The following is a 16,841-nucleotide window of genomic DNA, read 5'->3' on the forward strand; positions in this document are numbered from 1 at the left end:
CAGCGGGCACAGGCCAGCAGTGCAAGGCTTCCCGTGCCTTGGGTGACCTCTTAAAAATTTCCAGAGTAAAATGCCGACATCCTTGTGGGTGCTTTGTCTCGCCTCTGATACAGGGGGGCTTTGTCAGTGTTGTACTTGGTATTCCAATTAGAGAGGAAATACAAAAAACACCTTCAAAAGATCAACTCAAGAGTACTTAACTTCTCAGAGTTTGTATTTAATCTTCAGTTGTTGGTTTCTGTGGGAGTTACCAAACCAGTTGAACTAGAGTACTGGCATGGAGCCAAATGAAAAATACAGTTTTCTTCACTGTAAACATGACTGTCAAGCAATAATGTTTTTCTCAGCTTCATTTTAAAGGCATTATAATGGAAGAAAATGAAACTAAAACATATTTTGTGCCAGTTTTATACATGGAAAAAATGTTATTTCTTTTAATGAAAACCACATAGAGAATGGAACATACAAAATTTTGTCATAATAATATGTAATCAGTTATCTGTGTTGCTAGATCCTTGATGGAGTTGTTAAACCAATACATTTCTTATTCTGGTATGGTTATAGTTAGAATACTTTTTTTTTTTTTTTTTTTTTTTTTTGCTTCTGCAAACATGAAAGATATGTAAAGTTCTTTATTTTTAGTCCTGTTTTGATAACAGAAAAAATAGAGCCTGATAAAACTTAATGAATAATACCAGCAAACATTAATCTCTATCTACTCCTTCAGGCTTTATTTTTAAACTCTTCTCAGTGGCCAACAGCTCTGTTAACTTATCGTCAAGCATTCTGCTGAACTTGGCCATCTTGCTTAGCTTTTGGTATTTATTTTGTTGAAAAATGTGTTAAGTTCAGCTTTGTCCTTCTAAGGTAAATGCAAACTGTATTTAATTCTCACAGTGATTTCCCGGTATGTAGTCCCGTAGGTAGAACTGCAGCAAATGCAGAACAACCGCGTTTTCTCTTACTTTACCGAATTAAATTCAAGAGCTGTTTGCCTTGCCTGTTTGCAGCTTCCTCCGTTCTTATTTTGCAGCATGAGGAAAGCTTGTTTAACAAAATGTCTGATCTGCTGCTGCTTTGTGAAATGGCTTATTGGATACTAAGAACAGAAATTGCATCTTGAAGAATGGATGTCAGCGTCCATGTACCTCAGTGCATTAGAGGATGAAAAATCCTTCAGCTGTGCTTCCTTGTGGAAGGAGAGGCCAGGTTATTTGAATAAGCTTTCTTGAGAGTTTCATGGTGGAATAGTAAGAAATAGGAAGGGACTTTGAAGGATCTTCTAATCTATCCTGTCTTGAGACAGAATCAGCTGTAGCGAGACTTTTCTTGACAGACATTTGTCTCGCTCCTTCCTTATAACCTCCAATGCTGGTAACTGTGGCGTCTCCCTAGCATAATCTGTTCTAATGCTTCATTTAAGATAATTAGAAATTAGTTTTTCTAGAAAGTATATGGATGGATGATTAATAGAATTTTCAACTAAATTTGAATAGTACTGGCACACTTTTATTTGCATATTTAATTCTTTTAATAAAAATTTCGGCCTGCCTCAGTTGGTCTGACTTTACAAGCATAGGAAAACTAAGAAATTGTTGAAAGTACAAATAGAGAAGTTAATAAAATGGTGTCCAACTCTTTGAAAGAGCAGAAGTTACAAAAGTTGCATAAAGTTCTCTCGAGTGCTCTGTAGATCTCCTGAGCTATGGGAATGCTGAAATCCACAAAGAAGCTCCTGCTCTCATTGCCGGTGTCCCACTGGCTGGGAACCCCACTGAACTGGTGTTCCCATTTGCCCTTACTGGGTGCAGTACTCGCCACTAATAAAGATCTTCAAGGGGCTCGGTCAAACAGCTGTTGTTTGACTTTCGTCTTTGAATCCTGAATATATTTCATTGCTACTGCAGTGAGTGCTTACATTAAATATTAATATTTGATAGTAAAACATTACTATTTTATACAGCAACCTCACGGATTTTCTCTGACAAATAAGCTGGCGTTGGCTCTTGGGGCGAGGCAGCTCCTGAAAGTTCAAGGTACTGTCAATAATAAGGAAGCGGTTCGAAACAACAGGCTATTGTTGTGCTCAGCCCGGTGTTGTCCTGAACCCTGGGTAGCTGCATCCTGCCTTGGAGCCTTTGCAGGCTCAGCAGCAGCCGGTGGGTGTGGGCAGGCGGGCCGGCAGCTTCAAGGAAGCTGTGAGACACGGATGGTTGCTGTGGTAAGCAGCGATCTCGGAACAGCAGCGGCTTCGCTGCTGACAAAGTTTTTCTGAAAAGATGGATTTGAAGGAGTTTGAAGGGAAAAAAGTGAAGTACTAGTGTGGATCTTTACAGGGATTTTTCACAGCCGTAATAAGAGAAATAGTAACAAGCATGAAATGCTTGTTTTGAAAACTTCCCAGGAAGTACTGGCATGGTGTGCTGAGCTGATGTGGAAGTCAACGTTTTGATAATGGAGAAGAGAAAGGAGGTGAGACGGAGGTTGGCCAGAAAGGATCTTGAAATGCAGAAAAGGCGCTTTCATTTAAGGAGATAGAAAATAGAGAGGGAGGGGGAGTTGATGAAGGGAAAAGCTGGAGAAGATGGACTTGGGACAAGGGATGGACTAAGAAGGATGTTTGCAATAGTATTCTCAGAAAGAGTGAGATAAGCTTGTGTTTATTGATGCCTGTAAAAGGCATGTTGCAATAATCAAGAGACAGGAAGATAAAAGTCCAGACAGAGAGTTTTAGCAGCATATAGATAGATAACAAAGTATGTATTTGAGAGCAGTTATTCTGAAAGAGCTGTGAACGTTTAAATGTAGTTCATTATTTACAGATTTTAAAGATTGTTTTGCTTACCTTTTCCATGGTTGCAATGCATTCTGATTTTAAAGGCATGCTCAGTACCTTGATGCAACCCATCTGAATGTTTGGTAGAGTGTAGGGAAAGCATTCAGCTACCTGGTGCCTTTTACAAGATGTTAAATCAGAGAGTGTCATTTTGTCTCTAGTTCACGCTGGGTTTAACATAGAACTGATATATTTGGCCTGTGCTGGTTAGAAGGCAAATTACGTGATCATAGTGATCCCTGTGGCCCAAAGATCCCTGAGCCTGTAATAAGAACAGCCTGTGGTACTGGCCTGAGCACTGTCTCTTCCAGCGAGCTGTGGGCCTAGAAAATTTGCCAACATTGGAAGTGGCCTTTGTGCCAGCTTCATGTAATGCCACTACAGGGACCTTAGATCCTGGGGTGACCCTAATTGCAGATAGAAATCCTGATCCTGAAGGGGTAAATGAAGGGGACAGATGACACAGGGCAAGCTGCACTGCCTTTTTTGGTTATGCTATACACTAAACAGCAGAAAAGCATTGTGCTAAAATATATTTTTACTGAGACAGAAGTTCAACCTAAAATTAAATACAAAATAAAAAATGAATAAGTAGTTTATTTCTTCATCTATTGAAATCTATGAGGAATACTTCTTAGACTTCAAAAATTTAGAATATTCGAAAAGCTATTAGAACAAGGGAAAAACAGTCTAACTATGATATTGGGCACAGTCTGACTGTGGTATTGGGCTTCTTGTTTGTTTGCTTTACTTAATTGTCCTGTTCTTTATTTCCCATTCTTCTCTCACACTGCAAGAGATTTTTGCTGGGGTGGAAGCAGGGCTTTCTGCCTGCTTACATATCTGTGCTTCACATGACAATGTTGGGAAGGGAACCCACAGAGAACGGCTGGCATCTCTGCAAAGAGTGGATGCATACTGGCATCGCTGTCTTCCAAGAATACATAGTAAGACAAATACAGAGGGTAGCGTTAAAACCAAAAAAAAAATAGAAGGCGGCAAATCGTTAGAGAAATGTTGGTAACAGTGAGAGAGGTGTTACACAGGGCTCAATATTTTTTGTTTTACTTGATAAATATTCATAGAGTTACTTCAAAACTAGCCAAGAGAGGATGAAGCTGTTAAGGAAGTATCAAAGCAGCAAAAACAAAGGGATCTAACTAGATTAGACTGTTCAAAGTGGAATGACTACATTCGCAGGTGAGGTGCTGCCAGGGTGTGCGCTAGAACTCAAAAGCTTGGGAGGACTATGGGTCTGCTAATTTTAGGCATTGCCAGCAAGATTTCTTTTGAGTACCAAATGCAATGGAGAACAGGAGTTACAGACTTGTAGGTGATAAATGATTCATGCAAGCTACAAAACAAGCAAACTTCTGAAATATTTAATCAGCACTGACCACAGTAACTGGGATGTTATATGCACATCTGTTTAGAGACAGATAGAAATACAGATTACTGGCCTTTTTCCCTTTTCACATACAGTGAAGCAACAAAAGTGAGCTTGGATGTTTCTTTTGGTCCTTTTTCCAGTGTAAAAGTGCTGCAGCAGTGACATATTTCTTAAGGTTCTGGTGCTTTCTGCATCCATTTTGCTTGAAAAGTTTGAGATGGTACTTCTGTTTTGATTCTTCAAAAGCCAGGATTGCACAGTGTTTCTCACTGACTTGGATTTTCATTCTTATTCTGGTCATCTTTGCAGCCCGCAAGTCCAAAAAGTTGGGGAAATTGAAAGGGATGCATGACGAACAGCCACAGCAGCGACAACAGCCGCCACCCCAGAGTCCAGAAGAAGGGACTACATACATTGCTCCAGTAACTGAGCCATCTGTAAACACAGCACTTGTTCCTCACATGTCTGCTATTTCACCAGCACTTACTCCCTCTCCCGTTAAGATCCTGGAAAGCATTGAACCAGAGATTGTGTATGCAGGATATGATAGTTCAAAACCAGATACAGCAGAGTACCTACTTTCCACTTTAAACCGCCTGGCTGGCAAGCAAATGATTCAGGTGGTAAAGTGGGCAAAGATACTTCCAGGTAGGATTGTGATGCATTTGGTGAAATTTCTCTTAAGTTTTCCTGTTAGCTTAATGTACTATTTGCCTGACAAATTTCATCTTTAATCTGTGGGCTGTGTTGAAAACCCACATATGGAGAGTAAGATGGAGATCTGATAGAAGATTATGGCATTTGTGATCAAATTAGCGTTCATTGCATATGTCTGTGGTTGATATTTAAACAGTTTTAATTTTAAATAATGGCCTCTTATGAAAAAAAAAAACATGTTGTATCACTAGAATGAAAAACTGAGTTTGATTTTTGAGAAATACCCTTTGTGGAAGTGTTGCTCTCGTTCTTTGATAGCAGAATAAATACTAAGTGATGTATTCTGTGCTGGTTTGGCCAACCCTTGTGTAGAGCACATCATATTTCACGTGTATTTTCTGTTTTGTTCTCTAGGATTTAGAAACTTGCCTCTCGAGGACCAAATTACTCTAATTCAGTATTCATGGATGTGTCTGTCATCATTTGCCTTGAGTTGGAGATCGTACAAACATACAAACAGCCAGTTCCTCTATTTTGCTCCAGACCTGATCTTCGATGAGTAAGTATTCCTTAATGGTACTATCCAGCACAAGCTGGAAGGAGTATTCTGTCTTCATGTGGTTTCAAGTGTACCCACAGTGTAAGAAAATGTCATCTAATCCCAGTTTTAAAAGTAGCTAAAAAAAAAAAAAAAAAAAATCGACTCAGTTTTCAGCCAGCATAGCTTTGCTGCCACCATCTACTTTTCCATACATATGTGGAATTGTTCACAAACTAGAACATGCTGCTGGTTCAAAATATGACTGGTAAACAACCAAGTTCTATAGAGGGGAAAAAAAAAACATTTTTTGGTATCTACTGAAGCTTGGAAGAATATCTAACTTCTAGGAACTGTGAATGTTTAAATTGCCAGTTTTTTTTGAAAGAGTCATATAACGGTGCTTTTGTTAACAATATACAGCTGTTCAATGTGTTTTCTTGACAGTTTTAATTACCCTTCTTCACAGTCATGAAAGAAGCCAAAATGTTATTTCAGTAACAAAACATCTTTTATGATACATTCGGAGAAAAAAAAAAGGATCAACCAAGGGACCATTCCTTCTGACTATGTGTGTTCCTTCATATTTTAAGTTCGTGTTTTAGTGCTATGCCTTTGATGAGTTTAATTTAATTTGTGTTCCATTCGTCTAGTGTTTATTCCAAAACACTGAAGTCAGAACATAAATAAATACACAGGCAGTCAAACTGAGGTCACGTTGTATGCACATTCCAAAAGGTATTTTTTTCTAGAGGTAAAAAAGAGACATAATCAATAGGACGTGAGTGTTTATGAAGAAAAGAACAGGGGAAAAAAGGACAAAAATAATTTACCACTCATTTACCACTTATTGAAACATTCTGAATGTTTTTTTGTGAAGAAGATGCTTTGTCATTGTCCATCTAAATAATCATTTTTTGATTTAAGAATTCCTAAATAATAAATGCATTACAAGATCTGGTTGCAATGCAGTGAGCAATATCAAAGGAGGGTTGTGTTTTGTTTTGTTTTGTTTCTTTGTTTTGTTTTAAAGAAGAGGAATTGATGAGTCACTGCATGTAGCTGAAAATGTACTTCCAGCCATTTCCCTTGTTGACAGCACCTCCACTATGACTTATGATTTGGGACATTAGAGAATTATCACAGAAAAAACATCTATAGCTAAAACTAACTGAATGTGAACTCCAGGGAATTTCATTCTTCTGGGAGAATGCAGATCTAAAAGATCGAACAGAGAAGCAGCCTTCCCTTGTCTGAAGAAAGTCAGTTGGGGGTCAAAATGTATTGGGAAGGGAAATCAATCCCATTTGCAAATAAAAGTATATCTGCAATGCTAGCGTTCTTGATACTGAAGCTAGTATCAGCTTCAGAAGTTGAGCTCGACTGCAGTTTTCATGTTGCAAGCCCTGAGGCAGGTGGCTGCAGAATGATATTGAGATTCAGAGTCAGGGAAAGGACTGCAACTTCACAGAATGCAAAATAAAGACATCCCAAAACAGGTATGTTTGTATGATAGTGATCTGGTCTTCTGCATAATTTAACAGTATACTCATTACACAGCTGCCAAAGCTAGCAGAAGATAGATATTTCTAAAGAGAAGAAAAATAAATTATTAGAAGCTAACAAGTTGTGAGATGGGGACAAGGACTTTTGAAATACCTAACTGGGGCAAGAGATTTCCTCAGATCAAATTAAAAAAAAAAAAAAAAAAAAAAAAAAAAAAAAAGGAGGAGTGGAGTGCTTGCTCCAAAGTGATAAGAGGCGCGCTTCTGAAGCGAGGGTGTTTTGCTCACTTTGCTGATGTCCCATACTCTATGGAAATTCCAAGTTTCTCATGTTTTCGCTCAATGAGTGGTAGTTCATTGAGTTATGAGCCTGCATTTGGAGTACAGAGTTTTGGGTTCCCCCGTGCAGGGAGATCACTGAGAACCTGGAGGGAGCCCCACGGATGGTGACTGAGCTGATCAGGCGCCGGGCATGTGGCCCAGGGGGAAAGGCCGAGAGAGTGGGGCTTGTTCAGCCAAGTGACAACTGTGCCAGGAGCGGAGGGGATTTCATTGCGGCCTTTGGCTCCCTACAAGTTGTTATAGAGAAGAGGGAGACAGACTCTTCTTGGAGGTGCCCAGTGGGAAGACGAGAGGCAAAAATCATGAGTCTCAGCAAAGGAGATGCCTGCTAGAAAACAGAAAAAGGAGATTCATAATGAGAGTGGTAAAATAGTGAAACAGGCTGCCCGGAGAGACTCTGGAGTCTCCATCTTTGGAAATATTCAAGCCTGGGCTGGGCAAGGCCCTGTGCAGCCTGCTCCAGCTTTGCCACAAGGCCTGCTCTGAGCAGAGGTGGGCTAGAGACCTGCAGAGGTCCCTCCCAACCTAAATTGCTTTACTGTTCCTAGTTCAGTAAACCCTATTCTTGGTTTTGACGGAAGATCAGAATTTGGAATTTATATAATTAGAATTATATAAATTATATAAATTAATCAATGCCATTCAGTAGAAAATACTCAAATAAGCACAGAATATCTTACAACTTGGAAGAGTGAAGACGCAAAACAAGTATTAAATGAATACATGTATTTTGATACGGAAATCAAAGTAGTTGGCTGGCTAATCTCTCAGGTGAAAAAAAAAAGATTGAATCTAATAAAGTCCATAAAACTTGAGCAAGTTGAAGAGCAGTTTTTCAAATAAGTGGAACAAAAAACAGAAGCAGTCAACTACATAATTCTGGCTTAACAACATAATTCAGTACAAATGATTTCTCAATGCCTGTATTCCATTTAATTGTGTTTCATCTTTAACATCACTTCTTCAGGAAGTAGGTTGCTTTATTATCATATTTCTTTCAAACAGCATTTCCTATGCATCTGTAGTAGGGTTTAACGTTACTACTTCATTTCACATCTATTCCTGTATGTTTGTGAAAATGTTCTATATTTTTCTTTGCTACTTATATGCAGTTTATATGCCATAAAAATCTTTGTTTAACCTGACAAATCTATATGATTTGAAGCTTTTCTCTGGAATTTCTGAAGACTGGCCTTACCTTTGTTTATTTGAATGATTGGAAATGTAGTGTGGAGTTACAAACATGGGCTTTAGTTTCTGTAGCACAAATTTTGTCAGATCTCCTTAAGATTCACTTGCTGCAACTTTTTGTGTATTTGGCTACCCTTGGCATTTTACATGCATTACTTGATGCAGAATGGAAGGGAGACGATTTAAATATGGGCTTTTCCTACTGCCAGCTTGGAAGATGTATTCTTGTTAATACCAGGCCAACATTTTCTTGATATTTCTTCATATCCATTGTCTGGAGAGGTAATTTCCTGTCTGTGCAAGAAATAATTAGGAAGGTCCCTTGCCAGTAGTGCTCAGTGCCCCCAGAGGGTTCAGCCTTTTTCTTCAATGAACAGTTAATAAAGAGTGAAAGCAGAGGTTGGCATTGGCAGAATATGTTGCTTTCTTTTACATTAAACATATTTTCCGCTTATTTTTAACTACTGTGAATAAAAGGAAGTCGTAAAGATTCTGGAAGGGCTTGATATATGATCATGTTTTCTTTCTTATTCTGAAGGCCTGTAGACAAGATGAACGACAAATGAGAATCTCTGTTGTTACAAACTGTTAAATGCATTTTTGACTTTATAAATACAGTGCAAAATGTCTCTCTACTAAAACATGGTTTGATTTCCTGTTAGGGTTATACAAGGCTAGAAATACCTGACCACCTTTATTTAGTCAAGAAATATATCTAATTAAGTGTACTGTTTGTCTTTATAGATCATGCATATATTCCGTTGCTTTAATTGTGCTTAAATAAACACGAAGATGTGAACTGAGTGATAAGAAAATGACCACGCAACCGAGTTACTAAATGCATTACAGAAATATTAAAAAGCCTGAAAAGGAGTGTAAAATACTGTTACTTTATGTTGTGTGTGCATAAATGAGTTACAGTGTGTATTCTGTTTGAATCCATTTGTTCTGTAGCGTAATAATCAAAACTGAAATTCCTATAGTTACAGCTTTAGTTGTAGTCCATGGTAGATCTTTAAAATGCCATGATGTATGTGACACCACATATTTTCTGTTACTTGAAAGTACTTTTAAATGGTGAATGTTGCATATGTAATAACACTCGAAAGATGCTGCAGTAATATTCCCAAAACTGTAAACTCAAATCCTAGAAGTTGCAAAATTCCAAAATTAAGGTGATCTGTGGAATCCTAACTTGAGCTCTTGGTGTACGTACTTTAAAGACTGTATCCATAATCAACCTTTCAGTTATGTTATCCCGTAATATTGTTCCCGTGCAACTCCTTCCTTGTTGTATTGATCAGGATGGATGAGTTGTGGGGATGATAGAAGATTATATAGTGAGAGACTGTTGGATTTCTGCTTCGTTTGTTGCAGGCAAAGCAGCCTTACACTGAACGGGTCTAGAGATTCAGAAGAACAGGGAGATGCTAATAGGGAAGATTTTCTTAAGACATGGTAAAGCACAGATCCCTAAATCCAGAGAAAAGCAACAGAAGCCCCTTTTTGTGAACGTTTCTCCAGTTTGTCAGCTGGCTAGCTGTAACAAATTCCCAAATACCTGCTTCTACCCCTATGTTGTATTAGGGCATTGGCTAGTAACCTTTCAGAGATAGTCATGCTAGGCTGAGGAAGGAGAAAAAGCATTTACAGGTGCTGCAGTGCTGGCAGAAGCTCAGCAGGAGCTCAGAAGCAGCAGGAGCCAAACCACGTTGCCCCTCGCCGCGGCCGCAGCTCGCGCTCCCCGCGTGTCCCAGCCCCGACCCGACGGGAGGCCACAAACGGCATCGCACGCAGCAGGCTGCCCTGCTTATCTGCACCTCCCGTAGGGAAGGAGGCTGGTGGCTTCTCAGCTCTCTGCAGGTTGAAAACCTTGCTGATGGCATTGCTGCCGAAAATCAAAAACCAGAACCCCCTGTCATCTTTGGCCCATTGTGCTGAAGCTTGTTGTTTCCTGGGGTAAAGAAACCAGATCCTCCCATGTGACATTGAAGTTCAAATGCAATTTTTTTTGTCTGTTTTTAGGGTTTTTTAGACTATTTCTTTGTAGACTTCTTGAAGAACTTTTGAAGTGACTTAAATTCCAAACTTTTCAGGAAATTTGCCAGAAGTATTGTTTTTACTGTTCCAGCCTTATCTATCTGTAAAGTGGCAATGATGCAGGATACTGAAAGAATTCAGTAAAACTGAGATGCTGTGTTGAGAAATTTCAGTACATTATAGAACAGTACAGCATCAATATTTCAGCAGTATTTTACAAATGCACCGAATGACTAATGTGTGTGTTTTCTTACTCATTTGATTCTTTTTGGTTTGTCATCTGTAGCATAAAGAATAGATCATAGGTACATAAAAGCTATCTGTGCAGGTTCTGAGCTTTCTGGTTGTTTTACTTTGTTTTTATTGTCAGAAGAACTTTTCAGATATTTTTTTACTCAAGCCAAGGACTTGAGAGTTCATATGAGTAAAAAGGTAGCACTAGGTATTGTAAGAGGTACCCAAAATTATTAAACTGAACTTGAGAAACTGATTTTAAAAACAGGAGGCAGTTTTCACTAGCATTTAGGACATATGCATCTTTTTGCCATTCCTGGAGTTATCGTATGATGTCATGTGCAGCTCACTTCTATACAATAAAAAAGGCTGGGGAGAGACTACAGTTCACTGGGTACTATGTACAGAACTGTAAGAGCAGAATATACTGTTTGACATACTGATTGGTGCTTTTAATTGATAAGGAAAAAACTGCAGGCTAAGGCTTTTGAACTGAGAAGTGGTTGCCATCACTTGTGTTATTGCCATTTGGGGCAACTGTGACATTACTGGCCACTTTCCGAATTTGTAGCATGGTATTGGAAGGCTTTTTTCAATGTAAAATAAAACATCTACTCCATATATTTTTAAGTAACCCACTAATACTATTTTTGTAAGCCAGTTTAACAAACCAGCATAGCTTATTACAAATCCTTTCTTTAGCATGCAAAATTGAACTTTCAATAAAATAAAAATGTGATATTGCAGTGATTTTTTTATGCTAAGTCTTTAGTAATTCCCCCAACTGTGAAGTGTTAAAATTCAATAGCAGAGAAGAGATTGATATTAGCAGTAGAGGAAAAATAGAGAAGATGTATTTCAAATGAGGAAACCGATTTAAAGCAAATGAAGTAGAGAGAGGCAGAAAAACAGTTTTAGTACATGGGGATTTCTATGAGGATTCTGCTAACATTGTTAAGGGATGTGAATGGGTAGAGGATTTTGTAATGTTGAGAAAGGTTGTAAAATTAAATTAGGAATTGAGATCTTGTATGGCTGAATAGTTAAGATTTTATTTAAAAGCTGCATTTATTAATTTTGCATATTTTATTAGTAAATAGCATGTTCATTGTCTTTTCATTATGTTGCTAATATCCTCTGATAATATACTTGTGGAACCTGAGACCATTAGGATTTAGTGTTGCGTAACAGGCTGTAAGAATACAGCTACCTCTCTGTGACCTTTAGATGCTGCAGCCTGTAATTCTTTCTGGTATTCTGATCTCTATAGTAACAGCAGGAAGATAAATGTAATAAAATAAGCTGAATATTTAAGGACACCATTTTTTTTTAACCTTATATACTTTAGGGTGGGGGGGGGAGGCATAGAGATGATTCTTCACATGGGCTGTGCATGGTGATAAAACCAATAAATAAGTTATTTTGTTGTTTAAAAGATTCCTGCTTCTAGTTTCCATTTCGCAGAATGATGGCTCTTAACCCTTGTGGTACTGCTTTTGCTCTGTTCTGCAATCTGTTAATCCTGTAGTGTCTAAATTTAGGTAGATTTCTGTAATCTTTTTAATCTAGCAGTCTCTAGATCCCTCATTTTTAATTCGCATTGCCCCAGTGATTATTGGTACGAGTTGTCAATGTTTGGTCTTTGCTAATAAGGAGTGTGTGATTGCTGATCTTGTGAAAAAGTTGGCAAGCTCTCCTTGGGGGGGGTCTTCCCTGCACTTATTTGCCTGCACATATTATTTTGAGGAGCGGTACTGTAGTCACACCATCCAGCCTGACAGTGCAGCGAGAAGCAGATACCTTTATCAGCACTATTTGCATCTACATTAATTGTTATTTACTTTCTTGTAAAGAGCAGCTCAGTTCCCATCCAGAGATATTTATATCAAAGGATTTGGTTCTGTACACATCCCAAAACTGTGCACTTCGGAGAAATACACAAAAGGAAGAACTGCTGTAATACCTGTTACTGATAGATGTAACCTACCATCAGGTAGTCTTTCAAGTTTTATTTTGCTTTTTCTTTTGAACGGGTTAGTGTTAGCATTAAAGCAGTAAATTCAGTTTCATTGTATAACTTTGCAGAGAATTAGTATTTGAATGCCATTATCTAATCAATTCAAAATTTTCTGGAATGTTTAGACCTCAGTGGATGAGAATTTTAGTTAAAAATGTGAATCTGTAAAGGAAAATGGGAAATAAAGCAGTTTTAATGAGATCTGTTAGAATGTAAAAGCAACTATCAGAAGAAAGGTCCATCTAGCACAGTTTCTCACCTTCTAAAATGGCCAGTTGCAAAAAGAATGCAAGATCAGGAGAGGGGTAAAATGATACTAGTTCGTTTGCCTGTTCCAGCAGTGAGAGATTTAGGTACTTTATGAACGGGAGATCGCGTTCAGACAGCTGTGCTTAATAATCCTGCTGTATCTTTCTTCTGTGAATTTGCCTAATACCTTTTGAATATATTTATAATTTTGATAGCTAAACCATTCTTTGGCAATGACTTCTGCAATTTAATTATACATATTGTTTGTTGGAGATTCTTCTAATGCAGGTACCTGATAACTTAATTAAGTATGAATTCATTCTTGTGTTTGCAGAAATAGTGAATATTTTTCTTTTCATCCTGTGCATGCCATTTATCATTTATAGATCTCTGTCATGTCTTGTCTTTTATGAGCTGAAGAATCAACTAGTCAATTTAATTTCCTCTTGTGCATCAATCGTTTGGTACCCCTGGTCGTCCTTGCCTACTTCCTCTATACTTTTACTAGCCTATTATATTCATTTTGGGAATGGACCCAAATGACATGCCATACTCAGACTATAGATTCGCAGTGGATTTCTACAGTAGCAAAATTATGATTTCTGCCTTGCTCTCCCTTCTTATAATAGCCTTTGCTTTTTTGGCCATCAGTACTGAGTAAGCATTTTCAAAAAAACAAGCCCCCACCACCCCAGATGTTCTAATTGACACTTAGGTCCTTCTGTTGTGTGATGTTAGCTAATTTAGAGCCAATTTCTTAGTATGTATAGTAAAAGATGATTTTACTGTGTGCAATGTCTTAGAGTTAGTGTTTTTCCTCTTCCATTTTGTCAGCCAGTTATGCAGGTTTGCAGGATTTTTCTGCAGTTCCTCACAGGCAGCTCCTGATTTCCTCATCTTGAATCATCTGCAAACTCTGCCACTTTGACAGTTCTGTTTTTTTTCAGAAGATGTATGAGTTTTCAGCCCAGGCCCCTGTGCAGAGCTCTGTGAGACACCCCTGGTAACCTCCATTACTTGTGAAAAATGTCCATTTATTATTATCTTTTGTCTCCTATTTTTAATCTGCTAGTAATCCATAAAGAGCCCTCCTTCTTATCCGTTTATAAGCTCTCTTTAAGAGCTTTCAGGAGATCTTTTTAATAGCTGCTTTGGAAATCCAACTTTACCTTGACTGCATCTCCACTTACCTCCTGATGCAAAGCAGGTTGTGCACGAGGTCCTAGATCAGTAACTATCCATGCTGGCACACTGACAGACTGTATTGCAGCCCATTTCCAAGCTGCATGCCCCAGTTTCCTTTGCGTGGAAACCAGGGCAGAAGAGAAAAGGGGGAGAGGTGTTTGCTTGGGTCTCACCCCATATGGAAGTGGGATGCAGCTAGACCTGGCATGTGTGAAGCATTTCCGTAGTATAGACACTGCCTGTACCAACCAAATCACCCTTGTGCTTATTGTCAATACTTATAGATTAGTGAGACATGACCTCTCATTACCAGAACTGCGTTGAATTTCTTCCATTATGATATATTTATTTATCTGTTAATTTTCCTTTCAATCACTTTGCTAGATATAGAGATGAGACTTAGTAGTCTCCGGTCTCTTGAGTGCTTCTTCCCCACTCCCAGACCCATTTTAAGAAATCGGTCACATTTGTCACCTTCCACTCCTTCATAAGGGCAATTTAAGCAATAAGCTGCACAGCACAGTTGGTAGTTCAGCAATTCCATATTTAAGTTATTTTGGAGCTCTTGGATGGATGCCATCTGGTCTTGGTAATTTATTACTGTTCACTGTTTTTTTTTTTTTTCTAAACCATCTTCTACTGACACTTCAATCTGAAACTAGTTCCCAAAGTCACTTGCTGTTGCAGAGCCTTCTCAAACTCCTTTATAGAAAGCACTGGTGCAAAAATTTTTAGCTTTTCTGCTATGGCCCGATCTTTCTCAAACGCTTTTTTTGGTTCTGATCATCTTTTGGCCCTATGGATGCTCTGGCAAGTTTCCAGCTTGTCAGGTGTTTGAAAAGTTTCTGTGACTTTAGTGTGAAAACTTGCCCCATGATTTTACATTTAATTTGGCATAATTAGACTCTCTTTGCTTTTTTGTCTCTTTTGACTTCAGGACATCCACAGGACTTTTGGAAAGGTATCTTTTCAAATCCCTCTAGGTCTGTGGCAGGAGATGAGGTTTGCCCCTTTCAAGTCTCTTTTTGAACATGATGCTGCTTTAATCTTTCTGCAAGTCAGTGAGCTATTTGGTGGCGCCTTCAAATGCGCTTCATACTCGTAGTGCTTGCCTTTATTATTTTCCCTACACAGTTAAATTTTAATTTTTTGTCTTCCAAATTAAAATAAAAATCAGGTGGTAGTTTCTGTAAACTGGTATTAGAGAAGGATGTGCCTTAATTGGAAATGCCAGTCTTTGCACAACAGCTTGAGCAAAGTCTTAAAATTTCTGAGGCACTGCTGGGTACAGAAAGAGAATTGCTGCTGTGTATGGATTCACAGAATCACAGAATGGGTAAAATTGGAAGGCAGCTCTGGAGATCATCTAGTTCAACCTCCCCACTCAAGCAGGGTCACCTAGAGCATGTCAGACAGGGTTGCATCCAGGTGGGCCTTGAAGATCTCCAGAGAAGGAGACTCTACCACCTCTCTGGGCAATCTGTTCCGGTGCTACTGCTTTTCGCAGTACCTTTACTGATATATCACTTCAAGTGAGAATGAGAGCTTGCCTAATGATTTATGAAACAATACCTAGTGGGTACCACTTCTGGCTGTCGATACCACTTCCTGATGAAATTTGAAGAATATTGTTGTCACATGTGCATTATGATCGCGTATTACTGAATATGGTATTGAAAATGCGTTTTGAAAAGCCATACACTACATATTTTCTTATTTAAACTTTGATTTGTCTGTTTTGAAATGCAAACTAAAAGAGAATATTTGGTATGAGTGTTCTATTACCTACATAAATGTTAATTCCAGCAGATACTTCATTTTATTAGCTATTTATGTGCTTGACATTTTAGGATTGCATAAATGACTGATTATTAAGTTGGATTTTAATATAAGTTTTCTGTTACTGATTGTAAGCTGAAACTCTTGTGCTGCAGTAATTACCCATTAGCTATTGCCAACTTCTTTGTTGATAGGCAAAGAATACCTGAAATTTTAAATTCTAAGCTCTAAGTTTCTTAATATTAGTTACCTGGGGTTAATATTCTCTAGGATCATCAGAAAGACTTTCTCAGGAGAAAGCTTTAATTTTCAGAACTGGTTCATTTAATTCAGTGTAAAAATTGACAAGTTCAAATGCCTGGGAGGCTAATGCCCACAAAATGCCAGCTATTTATGTATCTATTTATGTAGCTTTCTTTTAACATAAAATGACCTTTCTTGTCAATCGGTGATCAACATTGGCCCACTTTAGTCTAATTTCTGCTTTGCACTGGGTTAGGCAGCTTGTTTTGCCAAGGTCTTTGCTGTGGTGTCAGAGTGCCACCCAGCTACGCCCTGCGCAGCCTCTGAAATGTGCTGGCTTTTGGGAGAGAAGCTTGTAGAGTTAAATGTTTCACTTTGGTAACGCTGGGTTTCTGCATTCTTGTGGCAGGGTCCATGGGGGAAGATCGTTACTGAAATACTTCTTTTTCATCATCTTTTCAAGCAATAGGTCTGGTTTTTTATGTATGTTTCACTTCTTTAGAGGAAACAGCTTTCCTCCTGTTATAAGGAGGAAATTCCTGCAGGAACCTAGGAGTAGAAAGGATCTCCTAGGCCTTTGAGTCAATCCTCTGCTGTTGGAGGACCTCACCATAAAATCTCCATGTTATCACAGG

General features: G+C 38.5%; 1 protein-coding gene across 2 annotated transcripts in view; it reads left to right on the plus strand.

The window, feature by feature from the left end:
- NR3C2 (nuclear receptor subfamily 3 group C member 2) overlaps positions 1-16,841 on the plus strand; it is a 222,757-nt gene that overhangs the window by 179,538 nt on the left and 26,378 nt on the right. For both annotated transcript variants that reach the window (XM_062573876.1, XM_062573877.1), the window contains exons 5-6: positions 4,536-4,874; positions 5,298-5,442. In XM_062573876.1, coding sequence (XP_062429860.1) covers positions 4,536-4,874; positions 5,298-5,442 — 484 coding nt within the window. The remainder of the gene's footprint in view (positions 1-4,535; positions 4,875-5,297; positions 5,443-16,841) is intronic.

This window comes from Rhea pennata, chromosome 4, assembly GCF_028389875.1.
Source record: "Rhea pennata isolate bPtePen1 chromosome 4, bPtePen1.pri, whole genome shotgun sequence".
NCBI classification, from domain to species: Eukaryota; Metazoa; Chordata; class Aves; order Rheiformes; family Rheidae; genus Rhea; species Rhea pennata.